Source organism: Triticum urartu, chromosome 1, assembly GCF_003073215.2.
Source record: "Triticum urartu cultivar G1812 chromosome 1, Tu2.1, whole genome shotgun sequence".
In the NCBI taxonomy this organism is placed as follows: domain Eukaryota; kingdom Viridiplantae; phylum Streptophyta; class Magnoliopsida; order Poales; family Poaceae; genus Triticum; species Triticum urartu.
Window position 1 is genome coordinate 470,930,235 of NC_053022.1, and position 23,214 is coordinate 470,953,448.

A 23,214-nucleotide genomic window follows, 5' to 3' on the forward strand; every position below is an offset into this window, starting at 1 on the left:
GTAGTTCAAATTTGAATTACGGTCATTAAATGGTTATAAAATCACTTAAATGTCTTTAAAAGGTCAAATGACCCTTGAAATTTGCCAAATTTTCACATGACAGTTGTATTAGTGCACGTTAAACGTAGGGAAAAATTGAAGGCCGTAAGAGGAAGCTATCTCCCGTTCGTCATCAAACATGCATTGTTCCTTCTCGGAACCATGAACCTTCTAGCAAGTTGCTCCAGTTTGTGAGGGGTGCGTGTCCAAACGTTTGTCAAACATACCAATTTCTTTACCACATCATCTTGGTGGCATGACATTACATCAACCAAGGTTTCATGTGTTTCTCATCATTTTTCTATTTTTTGAATTAAAGTGACATGTCACTCCATGCATACGTATGCATGTGTCCATGTTGTGAGACCAATATGTTTGAAAATCCTTCTAATTTACTGCACATGGAATTAACTCGCACACAAATACATATATATGATTTTTCAAAACATTTTGGTTAGGCGTTGCATGTAGATGTAGTTCAAATTTGAATTACGGTCATTAAATGGTTAGAAAATCACTTAAATGTCTTTAAAAGGTCAAATGACCCCTAGAATTTTCGAAAATTTCACATTACAGTTGTGGTAGTGCACATTAGACGTAGAAAACATTTGAAGGCCGTAAGAGGAAGCTATCTCCCGTTCATCATCAAACATGCATTGTCCCTCTCGGAACCACGAACCTTCTAGCAAGTTGCTCCGGTTTGTGAGGGGTGTGTGTCCAAACTTTCGTCAAACATGCCAATTTCTTTACCACATCATCTTGGTGGCATGACATTACATCAACCAAGGTTTCATGTGTTTATGATTTTTTTTGGAATTAAAATGCCATGCCACTCCATGCATACGTATTCATACATATGTGTCCATGTCGTGATACAAATATGTTTGAAAATTCCTTCTAGTTTACTGCACATGGAATTAACTCGCACACAAGTACACAAATATGATTTTTCAAACCGTTTCGGTTACGCGTTGCATGTAGATGTAGTTAAAATTTGAATTACGATCATTAAATAGCTAGAAAATCACTTAAATGTCTTTAAAAGGTCAAATGACCCCTAGAATTTTCAAAAATTTCACATTACAGTTGTAGTAGTGCACGTTAGACGTAAAAAAATGAAGGCCGTAAGAGGAAGTTATCTCCCGTTCGTCATCAAACATGCATTGTTCCCTCTCGGAACCACGAGCCTTCTAGTGAGTTGCTCTGGTTTGTGAGGGGTGTGTGTCCAAACTTTGGTCAAACATGCCAATTTTTTACCACATCATCTTGGTGGCATGACATTACATCAACCAATGTATTTCTGATTTTTTTAAAAAAAAATTGGAATTAAAATGCCATGTCACACCATGCTTAATTGTGTCAGAGCTGTTAGACCAATATGTTTGAAAATTCCTTCCAATTTACTGCACATGGAATTAAATCACACACAAGTACATGAAATATGAGTTTCCAAACCGTTATGGTTAGATGTTGCATGTACATGTAGTTCAAATTTCAACTGCGGTCCTTAAATGGCTAGAAAAACACTTAAATGTCTTAGAAGGTCAAATGACCCCTGAAATTTTCCAAAATTTGACATGACAGTTGTATTAGTACTACACAATTTCTCGTTCGATTTAAAAGACCATCCATTGGCACTTTATTTTAAATTCATCTTTCACGGCTAATAAAAAATATCTACAACATCACACAAAGTTGTTTTCTAGGAACCGTTTGCGATGAAAAATATCTGGGTCTATTTAAGTCTCCCTCTTTAAGCTTCGCCAGCTCGTCTGCTCTAGTGCCGGCAACCCCCGAATCCACGAATCCTGATCCCCATTCCTGCACCCCCTTCTTGCAAAGATGACGCCATGGAAACGCTTCGTGAAGGCCCGTATAATGGTCGCGTCCCCCGCGAGCGCCGCCGCCTACGCTGAGAGTGCCTCCGCATCCGCATTGAGCGCGGCCGCTTCCACCGAGAGGGCGTCTGCGGCAGCAGCGGCAGCCGAGACGACTGCAGCTGCTGCTGCGACGGTGGCTGCAAACACCGAGAGCGCTCGAGCTGCCGCCCGTGCCGCTGATGTCGCCCTGGCTCGGGTCGAGGCCATCCACGCCAAGATCGAGGATGCACACGCCAAGATATTCCAGGCCACCTCGGACTCCAGCATGCAACCCACATTTGAAAAGGCGGCGGTGGCCATGGAGCACCTGCTTCCTCATGAGGTCATCGAGCGGGAGCTGGAGATGCAGGAGGCGGCGGAGATCGAGGAGCGTCGGGAGGAGGAGTTTCGTGTGGCCAGGTCGAGGTAGAGAAGAGTCTGTCCGTTGAGGAATCGGTGGTGGAGTACCAATGCGCAGCCACTACTACGAGTACTACAACCTTGAGGGCGGTGCCAAGGATGAGGACGAGGACGTGGTCGACTTCAGCAGGGGATGCGGAGTCCACCAACGGCGGCATGTCGCCAGGACAAGTCATCGACATCTCATCTCACACCGGCGATGCATAGGCCGGCACGGCAGCGGATTTTTAATTATGCATACTTAGGCTTTGTTTTTAATGCTGGTCTTTTGTTAGAGCAATGTTTAGGTCAACTGGCTCTATGTAATTACTGAAATTGCTCAATTCAGTAAGTGTGGTTTGTCTGCTGTACGCTTTTTTCTGTGCCCAAATTAGCAAGCGATGTTAAATTATGCAATGATGTACCCGGGGAAATTTCCACCAAAATTTTAATTATCAAACTCATCCCATGCGCGTAAAGCAGAAAAATCATTTGCGATGCACACAATCGTTCAAAGTGAATGGTCCGGCGGCACCACGCGCGTTCAAAGTGAATGTGCCCATGCCTTGAGACCAAAATTTGAATTATCAAACTCATCCCATGCGCGTAAAGCAGAAGAATCGTTTGCGATGCACACAATCGTTCAAAGTGAATGGCCCGGCGGCATCGCACGCAAAGTTTCCCTCCACATTTCCAAAATTTTGGCCTACCGCCAAAATATCTACCCCCGCCCCTTCCCCCCTTCCCCACCGCCTTTTCTCCCCGACCACAAGTCACATTTCCCATGTTTCCTCCTTCCTTCCTTCCTTGCTAAGCTATAGCCGCATCCTCGCTCTCGCCGTCTCGCATCCTACCGCCGGGGTCGCCATGGTCTTCTTCAAATACATCTCCAGTGGTTCCTCCTCCGGCGACTACTCCTTCACCACCCGGGTATGCCTCTCTTCTCTCTCTCTCTCGGGCTATGACTTGGAATGAAGGATTTTTACCCGGAGGTCGATTCGAGTCGTTTCTTCCTCTTGTAGCTCCCTAAGACCATCGGTGGCAACGAATGGAGAGGGGTGGCTGAAGATCTATCTGCTCATTGTCACCATCAATCTCCATGTGTGAAGCTACTTGTGTTTGATTTTGTGGACACTGGGGGAAGTTTCTGGCATGTGCAGAGAAGGTTGGACCCTCTTTCGTTGTTACAAATCATTTGTTAGATGTGATTCAAACACTGTCATGGTCCCAACCCATTCATACCACACATTCAACCAAACGCATCCTAAGTCAGTGTCACAGTTTGTACCTAGTATCTTAAATTGTTGCCATCTCATCAGCGGTGCCATTAGAAAATTATTTGGCATCGCTTCAGCAGTTTGTGCAGCCAACTTTGGTCCACACATCCGAGCAACCAAGCAGTAAAATACTAAATCTTTATGGCACGAAGGAACTGGGCATCGGAGCAACTACGTGCTCCGAAGTCCAGGTCCTTGATTTTTTTTTCTGTTGCATCAGCTCGCCAGTTCAGGGCACCGGTGCAAGATGTAGCAATAGTTGTCTTTACACCAGTTTTGGCATACATAGTGGACGGCCTTAGTGCTATTAGTTCTATGTTACTAAATTTGTGCGTGTACACACCTGTTAGTATCAATTTGCTGTCATCCAAACACTTTCGCTATATTGTTGCAGTTATATTTACCTTCCTCATAAAATGTTCAATTTTTATTTATTGTACATGAGTAAGAACTTGTAGCGTCGTTGTAGTTAATTATAGCTTTTGATGTTCTAGAAGTTGGTTGTTGTCTCAGTACCAATTATTTCATTTGCACATTGATCTTTTTGAGAAGATATGTCATAATTAACATGTTTCTTCAGTTTTTCAAAATAAGCATTGGTGACTTTCTATGTTGCTATAAACCCATTTCCCCTACAATTGTTACTGATCTAGTTTTAAATATTATAGGATGAACGGAAGTGTTCTTAATTGGAGTGGGTTGTTCAAGAGTGGCCACAGTCTTTGAAGATGTGCCTAACGAAGCTTTAGAGCATGTATGAGGAAGTGAACACAGCTAGGCTTAGAGAAAGTCTTGTCAACACTGAAGCATATTTCAAGATGCGGGATAAAAAGTTGAAGGTGAAGAATGAGCTCATATTTTTTAAAGACTTTGCTAAGATGGTGTTGGCGAAGGAGGAGGCACTTTCCCAGTTGGCCCGTGCAAAACGGGTTCTTACTGAACTGAAAGCAGAGGTGGATAAGATGAACCTATAGGGAAATGAATATATTGTTCTTATGAAGTTGAACTAGCTATATGTTGTACTGTGTTGTTTTCATGTAGCTACCGTACTGTGATGTTATAATATATTTATGTGCCTGATATGAAATTGGCAAACAGTTGTTCGATATGAAATGTGAATTTGCGTAATACTGGAATTATTAATTGTAAACTAATAAACCTGCTAAATGTGTCATGGACCTTTGCAAACGGTTCTAGCAATAAAAGCGGTTGCGATGGATAGCCCAATGCCACACAGTTTTCTTCATCAAATCGTGTGTGATATATAGTTGATAAAAGCAAACAGTTAACCAAGGAAGACCGTGTGTGATAGTTACACCTTTCACACACGAGCCTGCACATAAAACTGTGTGGGATTTACGTTCGAACGGAAACGTTTTCCCTGGATTGACTGTGTGGGATGTACATAAGAACGGAAATATATTCCTTGGATTGGCTATGTGTGATATACATACGAACGGAAATGTTTTCTGGGATTCACCGTGTGGGATGTACATACCTACGGAAATGATTTTCTCAGATTACCGTGTGGGATGTACATACCTACGGGAATGATTTCTGAGATTCACCGTGTGGGATGTACATACCTATAGAAATGATTTCTGGGATTCACCGTGTGGGATGTATATATCTATGGAAATGATTGGGTTTCGATGCCTCGCCCGATCGCACACGGCCCCAGCCTGGGTCCCAGGAGGGCCTATCCCTGACGATTTCTGGGTCGTGTGGGAAGGACACCCTATCGCACACACTCACTTGGCGATGGATCCAAATGCCGTCGCAGAAAGGGGTAAAAAACCATTTGTTTAGGACCGACGCGCACCAGTGTTACTTGCTCATTGCAAATTATCTTGCTATCAAACTACTCGCTACTTACAATTTCAGCACTTGCAGACAATACCTTACTGAAAACTACTTGTCATTTCCTTCTGCTCCTCGTTGGGTTCGACATTCTTACTTATCGAAAAGAGCTACAATTGATCCCCTATACTTGTGGGTCATCAGTTTCGTACCCTACAAACAATTTATTCTTATGTTCTCCGCTAGATAGGAACTTTGGAGTGATTCTTCGTTGCACGTTGAGGGATAGTTATATGATCCAATTATATTAGCACCATTGAGAGGTTGCACTAGCGAAAGTACGGACCCTAGGCCTCATTTCAAGCATTGTAATACCGTTTGTGCTCAGTTTTATCAATTGCTACCTTGCTGTTTTTTATTGTTCTTATTACAAAAATCAATATCTACTATTGTTACTGCACTTTTATGACCATCTCTTCGCCGAACTAGTGTACCTATACAATTTGCCATTGTATTGGGTGTGTTGGGGATACAAGAGATTTTTTGTATTTGCTTGCAGGGTCATTTGAGAGAGATCATATTCATCCTACACCTCTCATGGATTGATAAACCTTAGGTCATCCACTTGAGGGAAAATTGCTGCTGTCCTACAAAACTCTGCGCTTGGAGGTCCAACATGTGTTTACAAGAATAAAGTTGTGTAGTAGATATCAAGTCCCTTTGCAAAGGACGTTGGGTTGTTGGGTGGAGGAGTTGCCCTCAGTACTATGGAGTATCAATACTACCCCCAACAGATCTACAGGTTACACACCCCTCTTCATGGTTTATGGAGCAGAGGCAGTTCTCCCTAGTGACATACGTCACGACTCGTCCCGTGTGGCTGCTTATGTTGAAACTGATAATGAACAAGCACGTCAGGATGCTCTTGACCTGTTGGATGAGGAGCATGACCTTGCGGCGGCTCGTTCGGCGATTTACCAGCAAGATCTGTGTCGTTATCATAGCCGCCAGGTTAAAACCAGGACCTTTCAAGAAGGTGACCTGGTGCTCCGGCTCATCCAGGATCAAACTGACATGCACAAGCTATCCCCACCTTGGGAAGGGCCCTTTGTGGTGAGCAAAAATCTGAACAACAGGTCATACTACCTTATCGATGTTCAAGACCACAAGGACTCACGCACGTCGGAGGAGGAGACCGGCCGGCCATTGAATATTGCTCATTTTCGGCCTTATTACACCTGAGCCACCGGCTCTTATGATGTACATACTTCTGCCAATGTATATATTATGATTAGTATAATAAAGCCGGCATCCCTGATAATTCAGGGCCTCTGTCGTTTCGTTTCTGAGAATCCGAGTCTTTATTGTTACTTCATAAGATCGCTTGGGGGCTTCCTGCTTATTGAGCATAGCTATGACTACCCTCTTGATCCGGCTTGTACGCCTTGATTAAAAATTGCTTGGGGGCTTCCTGCTCATTGAGCATAGCTATGACTACCCTACTGGCCTGGCTTGTACGCCTTGATTGAAATATTACTTGGGGGCTTCTTGTAAATGAACAGAGCTTTGTTGTCCCTCATAATAGGCTTGGACGCCAGGTGTATTCACCAAAAATCCGGGTTATCCTGCCTTTGTATGCCTGCCACTCCGACCAGTTAATCCTGGAATGACTCACTATACTCTTGACAGTCAATCTTATAAAGACCCTGAACTTGTCAAAGTTAAAACGACGATTGGTCATGTGAGGCTCGGCTTACAGGTTTGAATTAAGGATTAACTAAGCGGTCGTGCGGCCCTTGAATAGCAGTTGATCTTGAGGCTTGGCAGCCTATGAAGGCCTTGTTTTCAATAATTTGTTATTTGTTTTTGAACTTTGTTTTGGGTCATAGTTTTATACCATATCGATATATGGTTTAATATTGATTCAAGCCATGTTGCCTTGATCCTTATGATTCATATTTGATTCTATCCGGAGTTTTGCTAACCCAGCCTGGCTTTGGATGTTAAAGTTGCCAGTGTGTGATGATTATGCACTTGGAGTTCTGCACTCTAGGTTTTGGGATGTTACCCTTTGTTGCGTCTGGCATTGTAAGCCGACGGTATGAATAAATTGAACAGAGCATTGTGCTATAAATCTTTGGGTTGTTACCCTTACTGCATACAGCATGGTAAGACGGCGTTATGAACAAATATCACAGGTATGACTTTGTTATGATTATATGAGGTTTTGATAAACCCACCCTGGTTATGGACTATATAGTCACCAGTGGATTTTACATGGGGCGTTGTGACCCGCCCTGGGGTAAACCGCCAGGGCACTTGTTATCTGCTTGTATGCGGGGCTAATGACAACATGATCAGCAAGGTTGACACAAGTTATGAGCATAAATAGTGGAGTTTGAACTCAACTCCGGTGGCTTAAAAGTGTTATGCAAATAAAACACGCACGATGGCATGGCAGATCATGATTTTTTAACTAGCCTATTATAAGGCATCATGTGGCCACAAAAGAATCAATGTTTTGAGACGCACAACCTCTCAGTGTTGAAGCTGATAGACCAGGTCATGGCTCACGATTCCTAGTCTTGGCGGGTTGAGGCTTCCGGGTCATCTTGTTCCGGCTCTCTTCTCCTTGGTTATCCATTGGCTGGAAGTTGGGTGTAGACCCGTTGATACCGGTCAAATCTCCAAACACAGCCTCGTCATCTATAAGACTTGATGGATCAATGTCAGGAGTGAAGGTATGCTTACGAGTAGGTGGGATGAGATCCACCTCCTAATGAACTGGTGTCTTCACCTTTGAGTTTTCAGCATCATAAGTCGGGTGGTACTTGGAGATATATGTTTCTTCGGCCAACTTACTTGCCCAAGGACACATCTCCCTCACGATGTTGGTATGATCATCAGCATTGAAGGGAGATCCATCTTCTTTAAAACTGGGACAGTCAGTGGCTATTTCTTGAGGGTCAAGCTCTGCTTGCCATGCCTTTGCCTGGCTTAGGGGAGTGATGGAGTCGGCTCTAGTGGCTGATCACTTTAATTCCTCAATTCTATGGGCAGCACAGATAGCTTCTCCAATGTTTCCTTGATGAGGGAGGATGGCTGTTTTATATGAATAGCAGCAGAGATTGCCCGTTGAGCACCAGTGTATAGCTGCTCCACAAGAGTGTAGACAGCCTTAAGTTTGATGCGCATGTCTGGACCCAGCTTGGAGCTTCAGGAGCCCGCATCAGTAAAATTCTTCATAAACCGGCAAATGATTATGATATGTTGTTGGTACATAGGAGAGTATTTTTTGCTACTTACCAAAGATGGTTGATGTCATGTTGTTGATTTGATGCCTTAAACTGGACAATTCATCAGTTACCGATTTAAGGGCTGCTTCGACATCCTCTGCTTTTTTCAATAGAGCTACCTTCTCGATCTCCCAGCTGGTTTTATCAGCGTTGAAGTTTTGTTTTAGCTTTTCAATGTCTTCCAATGAAGTCTTTAGCTCGGATTTGGCTTTTGCAGTCTCAGATTGCTGGGTTTGAATGTTGGCCCTCAGATCTTTGACTTGGGATTCCTTCACATTAAGTTCATCCTGCAATATGAACAAGGTGGAAGGTATTATGATCATATTATTTTTGAAGTCCCAAGCACAATACAAGTATTTTCCTTGGCACTTGGGGGCTAATGTCTATTGCTCTTTTAAAGACAATTTCTGTGATGACCCAGACAAAATGATATGATTTACTCCGGCTCATGGGGGCTATACATATTTGGATTTTCTTCATGATTATGATGAGAAGTCCCAGTTTAGCTTCTCGGCTTAAGCTGACCCTTGGGGGCTACAAGTGCAAAGTTGATCATCGCTATTGAAAGGCCCGGCTTAACTTCTCAGTTTAAGCCGGCCCTTGGGGGCTACTTGTTTTATTCTACAATGAGTATGTCATAACATGAATGAAAGACTATAAAGTTATTTAAAGTCTACGGCATATTTGATTCTCATATCCAGTAGACTTGGCGACTGATATAGATATGTTTATATAGAAGACTGCAGTGCTTACCTCAAAACGCTCCTTCATGAGGTTGACCAAGCCGGCTTCAAAGTCACGACTGGTGTGGAGGCGGTTCAAGTAGCCCATGTGAAGCTCCTGGGCATTAAATTGGGCATAGCTCTCCAAGTCCAACTTCCACTTGCCCTTATCAATGGCAGAAAATTCTTCTTTCGCGCTATGCTTAGATAGGACAGTGGGGTTTCCTGGGGCCGTGTAAGTTATCCAGTAATCATTATGTCATCGGTTTCATGAGCCGGCTGAGCCGGACTGGGCGGTTTATCACTTTCTGGGTCAATGTCCATGGCATCCTTGGTGACAGGGTGTTCTTCTGGTGGCGGATCATCCATGGCTGCTCCTGAAACTTGATGCAAAGATTCAGAGATGGTGTGTTTCTCCAGATCAACAGTCTTGGGTTCTTCAGCTGGTTTGTCAACTTTTTGTTTCTTGCTAGGCTTGGCCATGGCGCTGAAAATAAAGCATAAGACAAGATTGATATGACAGTTAAATGCATGAATGAAAGCAAAATAGGCTTAAATGTTTCTTACCCAGGCACAGCCTTGAAAAGAGGGACCTAAGTCCCGGTTGAGTCACTAGAAGAAGAGTGAGAGGACCCCTGATAGTTTGAATCAAACGGGTTAAGAGGTTGCCGAAAAAGACCCGCCTTGGGGTAAGCTAAGTTGGAAATATTTGGAACCTCTGGCTGGCGCTTGAGAGGAGCCGACGTGTTTGGTAAGCCAGAGGAAAGAATCCCGCCACCACTGTTCCGGGTCATGCGGCGAGCTTCATGTTGCTACTTCTTCAAAATAAAGTTGGGATCCAAATAAGCTAAAGGGTGAGAAAACTTTACTTTTCGGCTCGCTTGACGAACTTTCTATCTTGGCAGATGTTCTGAGTCGGAGAAAAGGATAATTACCTCTTCACCATCCGTGTGGCTGCCTTCCGCGTCATCTTGATAGTAATCATTGCCAATAATATGTATAAAAAATAAGCCAAGAGAGTCAAGTTCTACCTCCGGCTCATCATCATCATCATCCAAGTCAAATAGCTTGGAGGTGTTGGTCTTTTTCTTAGCAGGCATTTTCTGAGCCTTATTCTTTGTCCGGGTCTTTTTCGCCGGCTTATCCTGGAGCTTCCTATTCCAAAAAGGTGAATCAGCCTACAAAAAATCAAATGAGTATGAGATGGAAATTTAAGTGAAGATATGATTCAATTGAGAATTGGTTAAAAACTTACAACTAGCGGCTTGTTAAGAGTGCAGAAAGGATTCAATCCAGTTCTGCTGCAATCTGCCAAGCTCTCGTTTAGCAGAGACTTGGTCATTTCATTGTTATCATTGTCGGTCAATTGTATCGGGCAGTGGCGTTGTGGATCTTTTAAGTCACAGGTGTAATCGCACATCAAGCTGGAGCGGCGGCTTAAAGGCATGATTCTCCAGGTGACCCAGCATCGAACCAGGTCTATTCCAGTCAGACCATTGGTCGTCAAGGCTCTAATCTTTGAAAAGATGGGCATATACTTGGCCCGCTTTGTTGTGCTAATCCGGTCGGGGAGGGGGTGCCTGTTACTGAGCCGGCTTGCACGATAACCCGGCAGAGGGATTTCCCCTTCTGGAGAGGTATCTTGACAATAAAATCAGGGTTGGTTCCAGTCCTTGGGGTGACTAGACAGTTTGGCGGCTGGGAAGGTGGCATCCTTCCGTCTCTGAATTGAAATTCTGCCTAACTCTAGGCTTGGCCCGTCTGTAAATTCAGTCTGGCGGTTTAAATAATAGAACTCTCTGAATAGTTCTACGTGTAGGGTAACATAGTAATTTCAAAAAAATCCTATGCACACGCAAGATCATGGTGATGCATAGCAACGAGAGGGGAGAGTGTGTCCACGTACCCTCGTAGACCGAAAGCGGAAGCGTTAGCACAACGCGGTTGATGTAGTCATACGTCTTCACGATCCGACCGATCAAGTACCGAACGCACGGCACCTCCGAATTCTGCACACGTTCAAATCGATGACGTCCCTCGAACTCCGATCCAGCCGAGTGTTGAGGGAGAGTTCCGTCAGCATGACGGCGTGGTGACGATGATGATGTTCTACCGACGCAGGGCTTCGCCTAAGCACCGCTACGATATGATCGAGGTGGATTATGGTGGAGGGGCGCACCGCACACGGCTAAGAGATCAATTGTTGTGTCTATGGGGTGCCCCCTGGCCACGTATATAAAGGAGTGGAGGAGGGGAGGGGCCGGCCCTCTCTATGGCGCGCCCTAGGGGAGTCCTACTCCCACCGGGAGTAGGATTCCCCCTTTCCTAGTAGAACTAGGAGCCCTTCCAAGTAGTAGGAGTAGGAGAGAAGGAAAGGGAAAAGAGAAGAGAAGGAAGGAGGGGGCGCAGCCCTTCCCCCTAGTCCAATTCGGACTAGGCCTTGGGGGGCGCGTGGCCTGCCTCTCTCTCTTTCCCCTAAAGCCCAATAAGGCCCATACACTCTCCGGCGAATTCCCGTAACTCCCCGGTACTCCGATAAATACCCGAATCACTCGGAACCTTTCCGATGTCCGAATATAGTCGTCCAATATATCGATGTTTACGTCTCGACTATTTCGAGACTCCTCGTCATGTCCCCGATCTCATCCGGGACTCCGAACTACCTTCGGTACATCAAAACACATAAACTCATAATATAACCATCATCGAACTTTAAGTGTGCGGACCCTACAGGTTCGAGAACTATGTAGACATGACCGAGATACGTCTCCGGTCAATAACCAATAGCGGAACCTGGATGCTCATATTGGCTCCTACATATTCTACGAAGATCTTTATCGGTCAAACCGCATAACAACATACGTTGTTCCCTTTGTCATCGGTATGTTACTTGCCCGAAATTCGATCGTCGGTATCTCAATACCTAGTTTCAATCTTGTTATCGGCAAGTCTCTTTACTCGTTCTGTAATACATCATCCCGCAACTAACTCATTAGTTGCAATGCTTGCAAGGCTTAAGTGATGTGCATTATCGAGAGAGCCCGGAGATACCTCTCCGACAATCAGAGTGACAAATCGTAATCTCGAAATACACCAACCCAACAAGTACCTTCAGAGACACCTGTAGAGCACCTTTATAATCACCCAGTTACGTTGTGACGTTTGGTGGCACACAAAGTGTTCCTCCGGTAAATGGGAGTTGCATAATCTCATAGTCATAGGAACATGTATAAGTCATGAAGAAAGCAATAGCAACAAACTAAACAATCAAGTGCTAAGCTAACGGAATGGGTCAAGTCAATCACATCATTCTCCTAATGATGTGATCTCGTTAATCAAATGACAACTCATGTCTATGGTTAGGAAACATAACCATCTTTGATCAACGAGCTAGTCAAGTAGAGGCATACTAGTGACACTCTGTTTGTCTATGTATTCACACATGTATTATGTTTCCGGTTAATACAATTCTAGCATGAATAATAAACATTTATCATGATATAAGGAAATAAATAATAACTTTATTATTGCCTCTAGGGCATATTTCCTTCACTACGGTGGGCTCCTGTTGAAGGTATACTTTGCAAAATACTTGGAAATTGAAGATGTTGGTGATTGAGTTGGGTCCGATGTCTTGAGGATGGAGTTGGAAGAAATGCAACACATCAGGGAAAAAATTTGAGCCGGGCGGAGTGAACCCCCGGAGCATGTGATCAGTGAAGACAGCGACTTTGCCTTGGGCTCAGGGATGGTTTCCGTTCCTGGAACTCTCCAGTGGATGACGTTTTTTGCGGCTAACACGCCTACTTGAATGTGTTCGTTCAATGTTTGCTCAGTAACCCGGGAAGGAACCCAATTGCACGAGGTGACAGTCATGGTCATTTTGAGGAAATCTAAAAAGGAAAAGATTCCCGGTTTAAGATCATGCTATTAAGTCGGCCATTGATTCACAAAATTGCTACAAGGAACCGGTATGTTGAGCCGGAGAATAGTACTGAGGTATACAAATGCATAGCATGGCGACTTAAGAGGGGACTAATGGTATCTGGCGGGTTATGGTTTCTTAGTTGAGCCGCCCAAATAGTTATGACTCAGATTTATAAGTGAAGAACTGCTAAGTGGTGGATAAACAGATTTCACAAGCTGGTGCTATAATTTTGGATCTACAACGGCTCTGAAAATAGGATAAATTCTAGACTAAAGCGATATCAGTGGAAGAACTCCTATATCCAAATGAGATTTTTACTACAACAGCAAGATCTTTTTTCATTGAAAGGGGATGCTAGCAGGTGCCTCACCACTTTGGCAACAGATTCGAATCCAACCATGAGATCTAAAGAGGAAAAACAAAGAGCAGCTAAGAAGACCAACGAACTAGGGCTAACCCTAATGGAGATCTGCTGCGAGAAAGGAGGAGTACCTGTTGGGGATGTTGAACAGCGAAGGCGTGTCGCGGTGCTCGGATTCGTTCAGGTCGATGCAGTGGCCGGAGTAGAGGCAGTTGACGAAGTCAACGGCGGCGGAGCTCGGGCGTGCATAGCATTGCGAGGAAGACAAAGATGAGGAGGCAAGGGGGGAAATGAAAAGGACCTATTTATAAGGAGATGGATAAAAGGCATGCGCGGGAATCGAGGAGGCCAGAATCATCATGTGGCTATGTGGACGCCTCGATTTTCAGGATGTTCATTAAAAGATAAGGATATGTTAGGATATTCTGGGCCTCGTGCGGAATTAATGAGAGATGACATCATGGCGGGTCAATATGATCATGTGAGCTGACATCGTGGCGGGTTATAGCAAGTTCATAAAATGGACGATGCAAGATTTTGACAAGTCAAGCACTGAAGATTGATGTGAACAAGTTCAAATCAACCTGGGGCCTAATGTTGGGGATATAACTATTAGGTATGACCCGCCCAGGAGGGGCCGGGTTATACCTCTGGCGGCTTATAGATGAAGATGGAGGGTCATGAAGGAAGCCTATTGAAGGCCCAAGACCCAGAGGCGACTTCAGGCCCAAGAGGATGAACCACCATGTGTGTAACTTATATTGTAAGGCAAGCTTAGTTTGTCACCGGGCCAGACACGTTGTGTATGAGCCGGCCGGGACTCTGTAAGCCGCCAGGCATCAACCTGTGTATATAAAGGGGTGACCCGGCGGCGGGTTAACTCAAGAAACAACTGATCGAGAACTAGGTTAAGCGTATTCGCTCCCTGGTAATCGAATCCCAAGCAATACAACTATAAGCAAGACGTAGGTTTTTACCTCGTTGAGAGGGGCCAAACCTAGGTAAACTCTTTGTGTCCTTTATCCCATTTAACCCCTTCAAGCTAACCTAGTTGCGATGGCTCCACACCTAAGTCCTTTTGCTAGGGCATCTGCCGTGTTAAGTCCACGACACAATTCCTTCATTTGGTGAGTCAAATATGTCGTAGGAGTTGGATGACACAAGTGCAAGACCGGCAACACCTTCATCTTGAGTATATTCAGAGTCGGAGTGATAGCTTCTCTCGGTGTAGTTGTCGGAGTCGAAACCGGATACCCATTCACCAACAAGAGCTTGATGTCTTCGTCTTGTGTGGATCTTTGATGACGTGTCCTTCCTTTTCGAATCCTTGCTTCTACGAGAGGGTCTTCGTTCATAACGATCATCTCTACTCCTTCTCTCTCTTGGTGGTGATTCATCTCTTTTACTTCTCCTTTTTGGTGAATAGTCTCTTTTCTTGTAGGGATTTGTACACTCATTGGAGTAGTGTTCGGGTCTTCCACAATTGTGGCAATTGTGATCACAACTAGAAGATCTTTTGTCATTGTAGGATCTTGACTTGGAGCTTCTCTCTTTGCTTCTATTATTTTAGAACTTGTTGAAGTTCTTCGCCATTAAGCTCAATTCTGCATTGAAGACTTGTTTCTCACTTGATGTTGTAGGAGCATCACTTGAAGCTTTGTAAGCACCGCTTGACTTGTTATGGAGCTCTTCCTTAACATCTCATGAGCAACAATTCTACCAATGACTTCCGTGGGCTTGCGATCTTTGTAATTGGGCATCATTTGGATCAAGGTGCACACAGTATCATATTTTCCATCCAAGGCTCTTAGGATCTTCTTGATGATGAATTTGTCGGTCATCTCTTCGCTTCCTAAACTGGCAATCTCATTTATGATGAGAGCAAGCCTAGAGTACATCTCAGTGACTCCTTCACCACCTTCATCTTGAATTTGTCAAGTTGACTTTGAAGCACATCCAATTTGGATTCCTTGACGAACTCGGTACCTTCATGCATATCAACCAAAGTACCCCAAATTTCCTTTGCATTCTCAAGGCGGCTGATTTTGTTGAATTCTTCAGGGCACAATCCGTTGAAGAGAATATCGTAAGTTTGAGAATTGTATTGCAACATCTTCATTTCTTCCGCGAACGCTTCACGATTCGGTTCTTTTCCATCCTCAAATAAATCACCTTGCAAGCCAATGCACACAATAGCCCAAACGGTGGGGTTATGACTAAGAATATGCATTTTCATCTTATGCTTCCAACTAGCAAAATTAGTACCATCAAATCAAGGACCTCTACGGTGGTAATTTCCCTCGCTAGACGCCATACTCTCCTAGGTTGTGAAACCAAGGCTATGATCACCAAAGCTATGGAAATCCAAGCAAATGGAGACCAAAGCTCTGATACCACTTGTAGGATCAAAAGTAGGTCTGGAGGGGGGATTAGACTACTTGACCAAATAAAAATCTAACATTTTCCCAATTTTAGTTGTGGGCAGATTTTAGCAAATTGCACAAGTCAAGTAATCAACCAACACATGCAATTATAAGAGTGTAGCAGCGGAAAGTAAAACATTGCATATGAAGGTAAAGAGAAGGGTTCAGAGAGTGCAAACGCAATGATGACACATAGATTTTTGACATGGTTCTGATAGGCGATGCTATCATACATCCATGTTGATGGAGACTTCAACCCATGAAGGTTAACAGTTGCGCGAGTCCACGAAGGGTCCATGAAGAAGCAACCTTGTATATCCCACAATGGCCATCGCCCACGAAGGACTTGCCTCACTCGGGTAGATCTTCACGAAGTAGGCGATCTCCTTGCCCTTACAAACTTCTTGGTTCAACTCCACAATCTTGTCGGAGGCACCCAAGCGACACCTAACCAATCTAGGAGACACCACTCTCCAAAAGGTAATAGATGTCATGTTGATGATGAACTCCTTGCTCTTGTGCTTAAAATGGTAGTCTCCCCAACACTCAACTCTCTCACACAGATTTGGATATGGTGAAAAGATAATTTGAGTGAAAAGCAACTTGGGGAAGGCTAGAAATCAAGATTCTTATGGTTGGATTGAATATCTTGATCTCAACACATGAGTAGGTGGTTCTCTCTCAGAAGATGTAAGCTGGAAGTGTAGGCACGTTCTGATGGCTCTCTCACATATGGAGAAGGGGGTGGAGGGGTATATATAGCCTCCACACAAAATCCAACCATTACACACATTTGACCCAACTCGGTCGGACCAAATAGAAGAACTCGGTAAGACCAATTCAGTTCAAAATGTGAACGTTAGGAATCTCGGTGGGACCAACTGGAACAACTCGGTGGGACCGATGTGCTAGGGCTATCTCGGTGGCGCCGATTGCGTGAACTCGGTGAGACCGGTTTCAGCAAAGAGCAAACAAAGAGTTGGTCAAGCAAATTCGGTGTGACCGATCGCTCATTTCGGTGAGACCGAAATGATACAAAAGGGAAACAGGGAGTTTGCAGGGCCATCTCGGTGAGACCGAGATACGTATCGATGTGACCGAGGTGTTAGGGTTTCTGGCAGTGGCTAAGTCAAATGAACTCGGTGGCGCCGGATAGAAGATTTCGGTGGGGCCGAGTTTGACTTTGGGTTTTGGACAAATTTGGAAATGAGAAAGTGGTTGAGGGCTTTGGAGCAATATCACTAAGCATTTTGAGCAAGTAGACCATTAAGCAACACCTCATCCCCTTTTAATAGTATTGGCTTTCCTACGGACTCAATGTGATCTTGGATCACTAAAATATAAATGAAGAGTCTTGAGCTTTTGCCAATAAGTGTCCTTTGCATTTTGAGGGGTCCACATCTCCAGTCCATTCCATGCCATTCACTGAACTTTCTGAAATATTAAACTTGAATGGATGTTAATTCAATGAGCTGTATGTTGTTATGAATTACCAAAACCACACGGGGATTAGTTGCACTTTCAAGCACCCAAAAATTGTTTCTCCACAAACCATCTCCCTACTTAATCAAGTTTGGCATGATAAACAAATGGCGCCAAGGGTTCAAACATTTGCTTTGAGGCTCCTCGGGGAAGCACTCCCGACGAGAAAGAGGGCAAGCATGTATTCCAAACACATCAAAAAATGTTGCTCTAGATGTGGTAATAGAGAAGATGAAATGCATATGCTTTTCTTATGTCCTTTTTCTAAAGCGACATGGTTTTGTTTTTCCTGGTCCATTAGAACTGAACTCTTTGCCGCTCAATAAAGCTTCCTTACTGATATGATTCATGTCTTACTCACATGCATATGGACATCCACCAATAAAACCCGCTACTCTTTGTACCTTTTTTTGGTGTCTATAGAAGCCTCAAAATGACACTCTATTTTGCAGAAAAGTTAGCACACCTTCACAGGTTTTTGAAGAAGCAAATGCCATTATCAATGCAACTAAGTCAGAGGTCTCTAGCTCCACTGAACAACACGATAGAGTGCATTTGACCAACATTCAGGTACCTAAACACATGCTACACCTCCAAGACTTTGAATTTACTGCAGGGAATGCGATCTTCTGTTATGCCACATGGGAGAAGCAACAAGATTCAAGGAAAAGTCAAGCAGGATTAGGCGTAGTCATCCAATTTCAAGGGAATCGACATCTTCAACATTTGTATATCTCAGTGCTCTCACTCCAGCATCTTCACCACTCCAGGCAGAGACTTATGAGCTTTTTCTAGCAACCAAGCTAATCGATATTTTACAGGTTCAACAACCACACTTCTATACGGATTTCTTGGTGTTGGCTTCGGCAGCTGCAGCGAGGACGGTGTTTCAAGCTCTTGGACATTAAGATAACAAATCGCAACTAGCAACAACACATGCTTCTTCCTCCTTCCATCATAGTAACATCAGTCCAAGAAATTTCAAAGCTCATCACCAAGCTCGTTTAGCATTGAGAATACAATCTACCTCTTTGGCTATTCGGTGCTTAAGTACCGAAGCAGGGCAATGTCCTAGTAAGGACATACTCTCTGTATCAAGCTTGATGTAAAATGCTCCTATTGGATAAAATCTTTATTTTTTTTAAAAAAAGAGCTTATGCCAATGTGATATTTTTCTTATGATATATGTGATCCTTTTTCCTTGAAACCGATGATTTAGTGTAATGGTTGCTTCAATTATTGCGGATGTGTTTAATTAGTGACAAAAGAGGAAAGAAAAAGCTATAGACTCAGCCATCGAGAGCTCACGCGGAAAGCAGGCTGTGGTGCGCACACCACACCACACCACACACACACTGGCAAAAAGCACGGAGCCTGGCCTGAGCCCCCGCCTCCGCGCCATAGACAGTCGCAGTCTCACACAACCCTCCCGCTTCCATCGTTCCCCCACGTCTCGCCTCGCCTCCAGAGCTTTCCCCCCTCTCCCTCTTTCCCTTTCCCCCTCCCCCGAAACCTTCGACCCCGAGAGCCTAAAAAATTCGAGCCAACAACACACAGAGAGACTGCGACAGCCCCCCGGCGCCGGCCGCCGGGTCCTCGCCGGGCTGCGGGCCGCCAGCGCATGGCATCGTCGCGGGTGATGGCCGCGTCGTCGCAGCCGCCGCCGTCCGGCTCCTCCGATCTCGCGCGCTTCCGGAGCGCCAGCGGCATCGGATCCATGAACATGGACGACATCCTCCGCAACATATACGGCGAGGCGCCCCCCTCCGGCGCCGGCGCCCCGGCGGACCCCGCCCCCGCGCCGGAGGCCGCCGCCGCCCGCCGGACGGCCGAGGAGGTCTGGAAGGAGATCTCGGCCACCGGGGGCCTCTCCGCCCCCGCCCCCGCCCCTGCCCCCGCCGGCGCCGGAGGCGGCGAGGCGGGCGGCGCGGCCGTGATGACCCTGGAGGATTTCCTCGCCAGGGAGGACGACGGTAGGGTTACGGCCGTGGAGGGGAATATGGCGGTAGGGTTCCCCGATGTGGGGGCGGATGTGGGGGCGGGAGTGGCCGGAGGGCGACGACGAGGCGGCGGTGCCGGCGGCGCCGGAAGGGCAAGGAAGAGGGCGCTGATGGATCCCATGGACCGCGCGGCCACGCAGCGCCAGAAGCGCATGATCAAGAACCGCGAGTCTGCGGCCAGGTCCAGGGAGAGGAAGCAGGTTACGCCAAATGTCTCAAAAGGGACAAATTTCGATGCATTTTGCACGGTTTGACCTTTGTCCCAGTTGTACAGTCCAGTGAAATTTGACGCTTTCATTTGGTTTTGGATGCAGGCTTACATCGCAGAACTGGAGGCACAGGTCACACAGCTTGAGGAGGAACATGCCGAACTGCTTAGAGAACAGGTATGTTTTTGGTTCTGCCTTAGTTTGGAATGAAAGTTATGAACTGTGGGGATTGAGCATGCTGCCATGACACTATGAACCTATGCTTACTTTCCAAGGTTCGATGGCTTAACAGTCAGTTAGATAGTGACCCCATTATATGTTCAGACTGGGCATGAGGGAACACTATGATTATGGAACTAGGCTAACCAAGGCAATGCCGAATTCATCATTCTAAGTTGTTATATTTATACTCATACCAAATGTGCCAGCTCTTTCACATAACTACAGCAAGCTATTTTATATCTTATGAGTTTCTGGGAAATACTTATGTGGTTATGTTACTAAGCGATAGATACCTTAAAAGTGTGGTTAGTCTTTTGTCACCATTGCATCATAGACCATCTGGATTCTTTTCTTGTTGTCGCATTAAGAATTACTATTAAGTGATAACATATTTCCATCGGGGAACTGAGTTTGGCAGTGAAGTGTATTTCTTGGTAGTGTCATTTGCTGGGTTAGCACTTATGTAATGCATTTTTTTGTAGTGCCAATAGTTATTGCAACCCATATCTTTGTTCGTTGATTCATTATGGTTTCGGCTTTTTATTCCTGTCAATGTCATACTGCCATCACCAGGATTACCCACCGATATAGTGTGCCAAAGTATCTTCCTGGCAAAAATAGACTGGGGACTAATTGCCTCTTGCATGCACCTGGCTGTCTGTATGTGCCTTCATCTTTAACTTTTGGTTATATGACCTTCTGCTGAATTGTCTCTATTTTATTATTCTGTCGCAGGAGGAGCAAAACGAGAAGAGGCTTAACGAGGTATATTCTTTGCAAAACGTTATTGCTTACAAGCATGTTTAGATTTAGCAAGTTGCTTTAACATATATATGGATCACCATGTCAAGTATATTTTTCGTGGATTTCATTACTCACTATCTTTCTTCCTCCATATGCCAAATAGATATGTAGAAGCGTTTTTCTTTTTATTTAAAGATGGCCCAGCCAGCAATTTTGGTAACTATTTCACCCTGGAAAGCTAGTCAAGTTGAAGCATCATAGTACTCTATGTTGTCACCTTATCTGTGGTACACGGATGTTTTTTCTGCACAATTGATGACTATGGGCAGATAACAGTAACAACATTGGCATTACATCCTCTATTCTTATATCTCAGTGCACTCAAGGCCTTGCAATAAAGGATTTGTATATGAATTAGTCATTGTATTCCCATGTCTCCACTATCGAGAACTATCCTTTTTGTTGCTAAAGCTTAAGTACTCTTTGATTGCAAACCATAGGATTTTTCCATAGGATTAGTTCGCACTAGATGTCATAGAAAAACTTCCATCAGCTCCAATCTCTCGGAAAGAATTCCTATGTGTTTTCCTATGGCATGACACTCTAATCTTGCATTTCCTTACCCCTGGTTTTGGAAATCCTGCGAATAAAAAGGGCCCTTATTTGTTGCTCGGTATTCAAACATGCATTGGCGGCTGTTTTTCAACTTCATTTCTTACAATTATTGTGTGTTTATGCAGCTCAAGGAACAAGCATTCCAAGTCGTCGTAAGGAAAAAACCATCGCAAGATCTTAGAAGGACCAACTCGATGGAATGGTAGAAGTATCCGCAAGCTCTGTTGTTATTCTCTTACAGTTACAGGGTTTCTTCTTTTGCTTTCTGTTTACCCTAGTCGTCGTTGCTGGCGGCGATGTAGAAGCAGCAAGACTTGTTAGGTGAAGGGCTCTAGCTCGAAAAGAGAAGAGAAGATGTAGTAGACGAGGTTCTGTGCGTGATCGGAAAGGTCACGCCATTCAGTATCGGTGTGTGATCAGCTATTTAATTTTGCTGTCATTGTATGTACAAACCAGAATAAGCAATGTTTGCATAAAATGTAGAATAGAGTTGCCTCAGTTACAAAGACATTTGAAGAGATGTTTGTTTATGTTCAGTTTTCAGCCTCGTACAGTTTCAGTTTGACACATTGGCGTGTTGGTTCATAGCCACACATGCCAAACTTTGCCACAAGTGTGAAATACTTTTGTCAAATCGTGCCACACTTGTGATGATCAATTTGTTCACCAAACTTGTGATGGCATGCCCCAACTTACTGAGGAAAGTGTGGTGAAAGCCTGGCTATAATCAAACATGACCTAAATGGTCAGTGTGCATATTTTGAGACCATTAAATGTGGATAGAATCTACTCCCTCCCGTCCCATAATATAAGATCATTTTTCAAGCTATGTTAGCTTGAAAAAACAATCTTATATTTGGGGACGGAGGGAGTAATTGCAAACCGTAGATACTCAAAATTCCATGGAAGTGATTCAGAAAGCGGAATATTATTTCTGTGAACTTTAAGCTGTAAGCAACTTTATATTACACAAAACAAAGGGGAGCAAATGTTTGGATCACGAGCTTCTCAAACATATTGAGATATAAAACGCACCAGTTATCCATTCCATTTGAAACGGCTACAAAACGCGGGTGGCTTTGTGAGAAGGGTTGACGTTGGCTCCCTCACAAATAAAATGAGATGTTACAATAGAAACGTTCCATCAATCAGTAATGGCACATACCAATCACTGAAACCAGAGAAATCCAACCACCACTGAAACATCAGAGATGTACTACACAATAGTCACATATGTGCCCACCAGCATATTGCATCTTGCCAGAAAAGGTATCAATTCCATTTCAGAAAAGATATTGATATACAGTTACAAAAATCTGGTTGTCCCAAAGGTTCTAGACAGGCATGAAAGAGAATAGAAACGATACGCACTCAGACACAAATGATACGGCACCATGGATAGCACAAGCTTTGATCTGACATCCATCGTCTCTCAAACCCACCACCAGCAGCAGCGGCAACAAGGATGCAAGTAGAAGACTTGTTGCGTCAGCAGCAGCAGCAGCAGCAGCAGCAGCAATGAAGGGGCTACACAAGGAGCATCGGCAAACATTATGATTCCCCAAATATATTGTACAACCTGCGGAAGGAGGAAATGAAATGAAGTGTATAAATATAACGAAAAATGAATCACACAGGGGCTGTTATGTCTGTCAGGGATTGATCTTATGCCTTCAGATCTAATACATTTTGGCCTTCCTAAATGGTTAAAGAGATGATCATCATGGGTTATGAAAAATCAACACAAAAAAGCAGTCATGAAATCTGCTAGCACATAAAATGGAGTCAAAGGGACGTATCAGCTAGGGCAGAGGCAGCGATAACAGTACACGTGAGCA

At 44.4% G+C, this 23,214-nt stretch overlaps 1 protein-coding gene across 1 annotated transcript; it reads left to right on the top strand.

Annotated features, from left to right (window-relative positions):
• The first annotated feature begins 18,970 nt into the window (after window positions 1–18,970).
• Window positions 18,971–21,912, top strand: LOC125519931 (bZIP transcription factor 12-like). Its single transcript, XM_048684712.1, has 4 exons — window positions 18,971–19,786; window positions 19,901–19,972; window positions 20,753–20,782; window positions 21,502–21,912. Exons 1-4 carry the CDS (start codon window positions 19,208–19,210, stop codon window positions 21,580–21,582), a joined length of 762 nt encoding a protein of 253 aa, XP_048540669.1. The 5' UTR covers window positions 18,971–19,207; the 3' UTR covers window positions 21,583–21,912.
• Window positions 21,913–23,214: the final 1,302 nt, after the last annotated feature.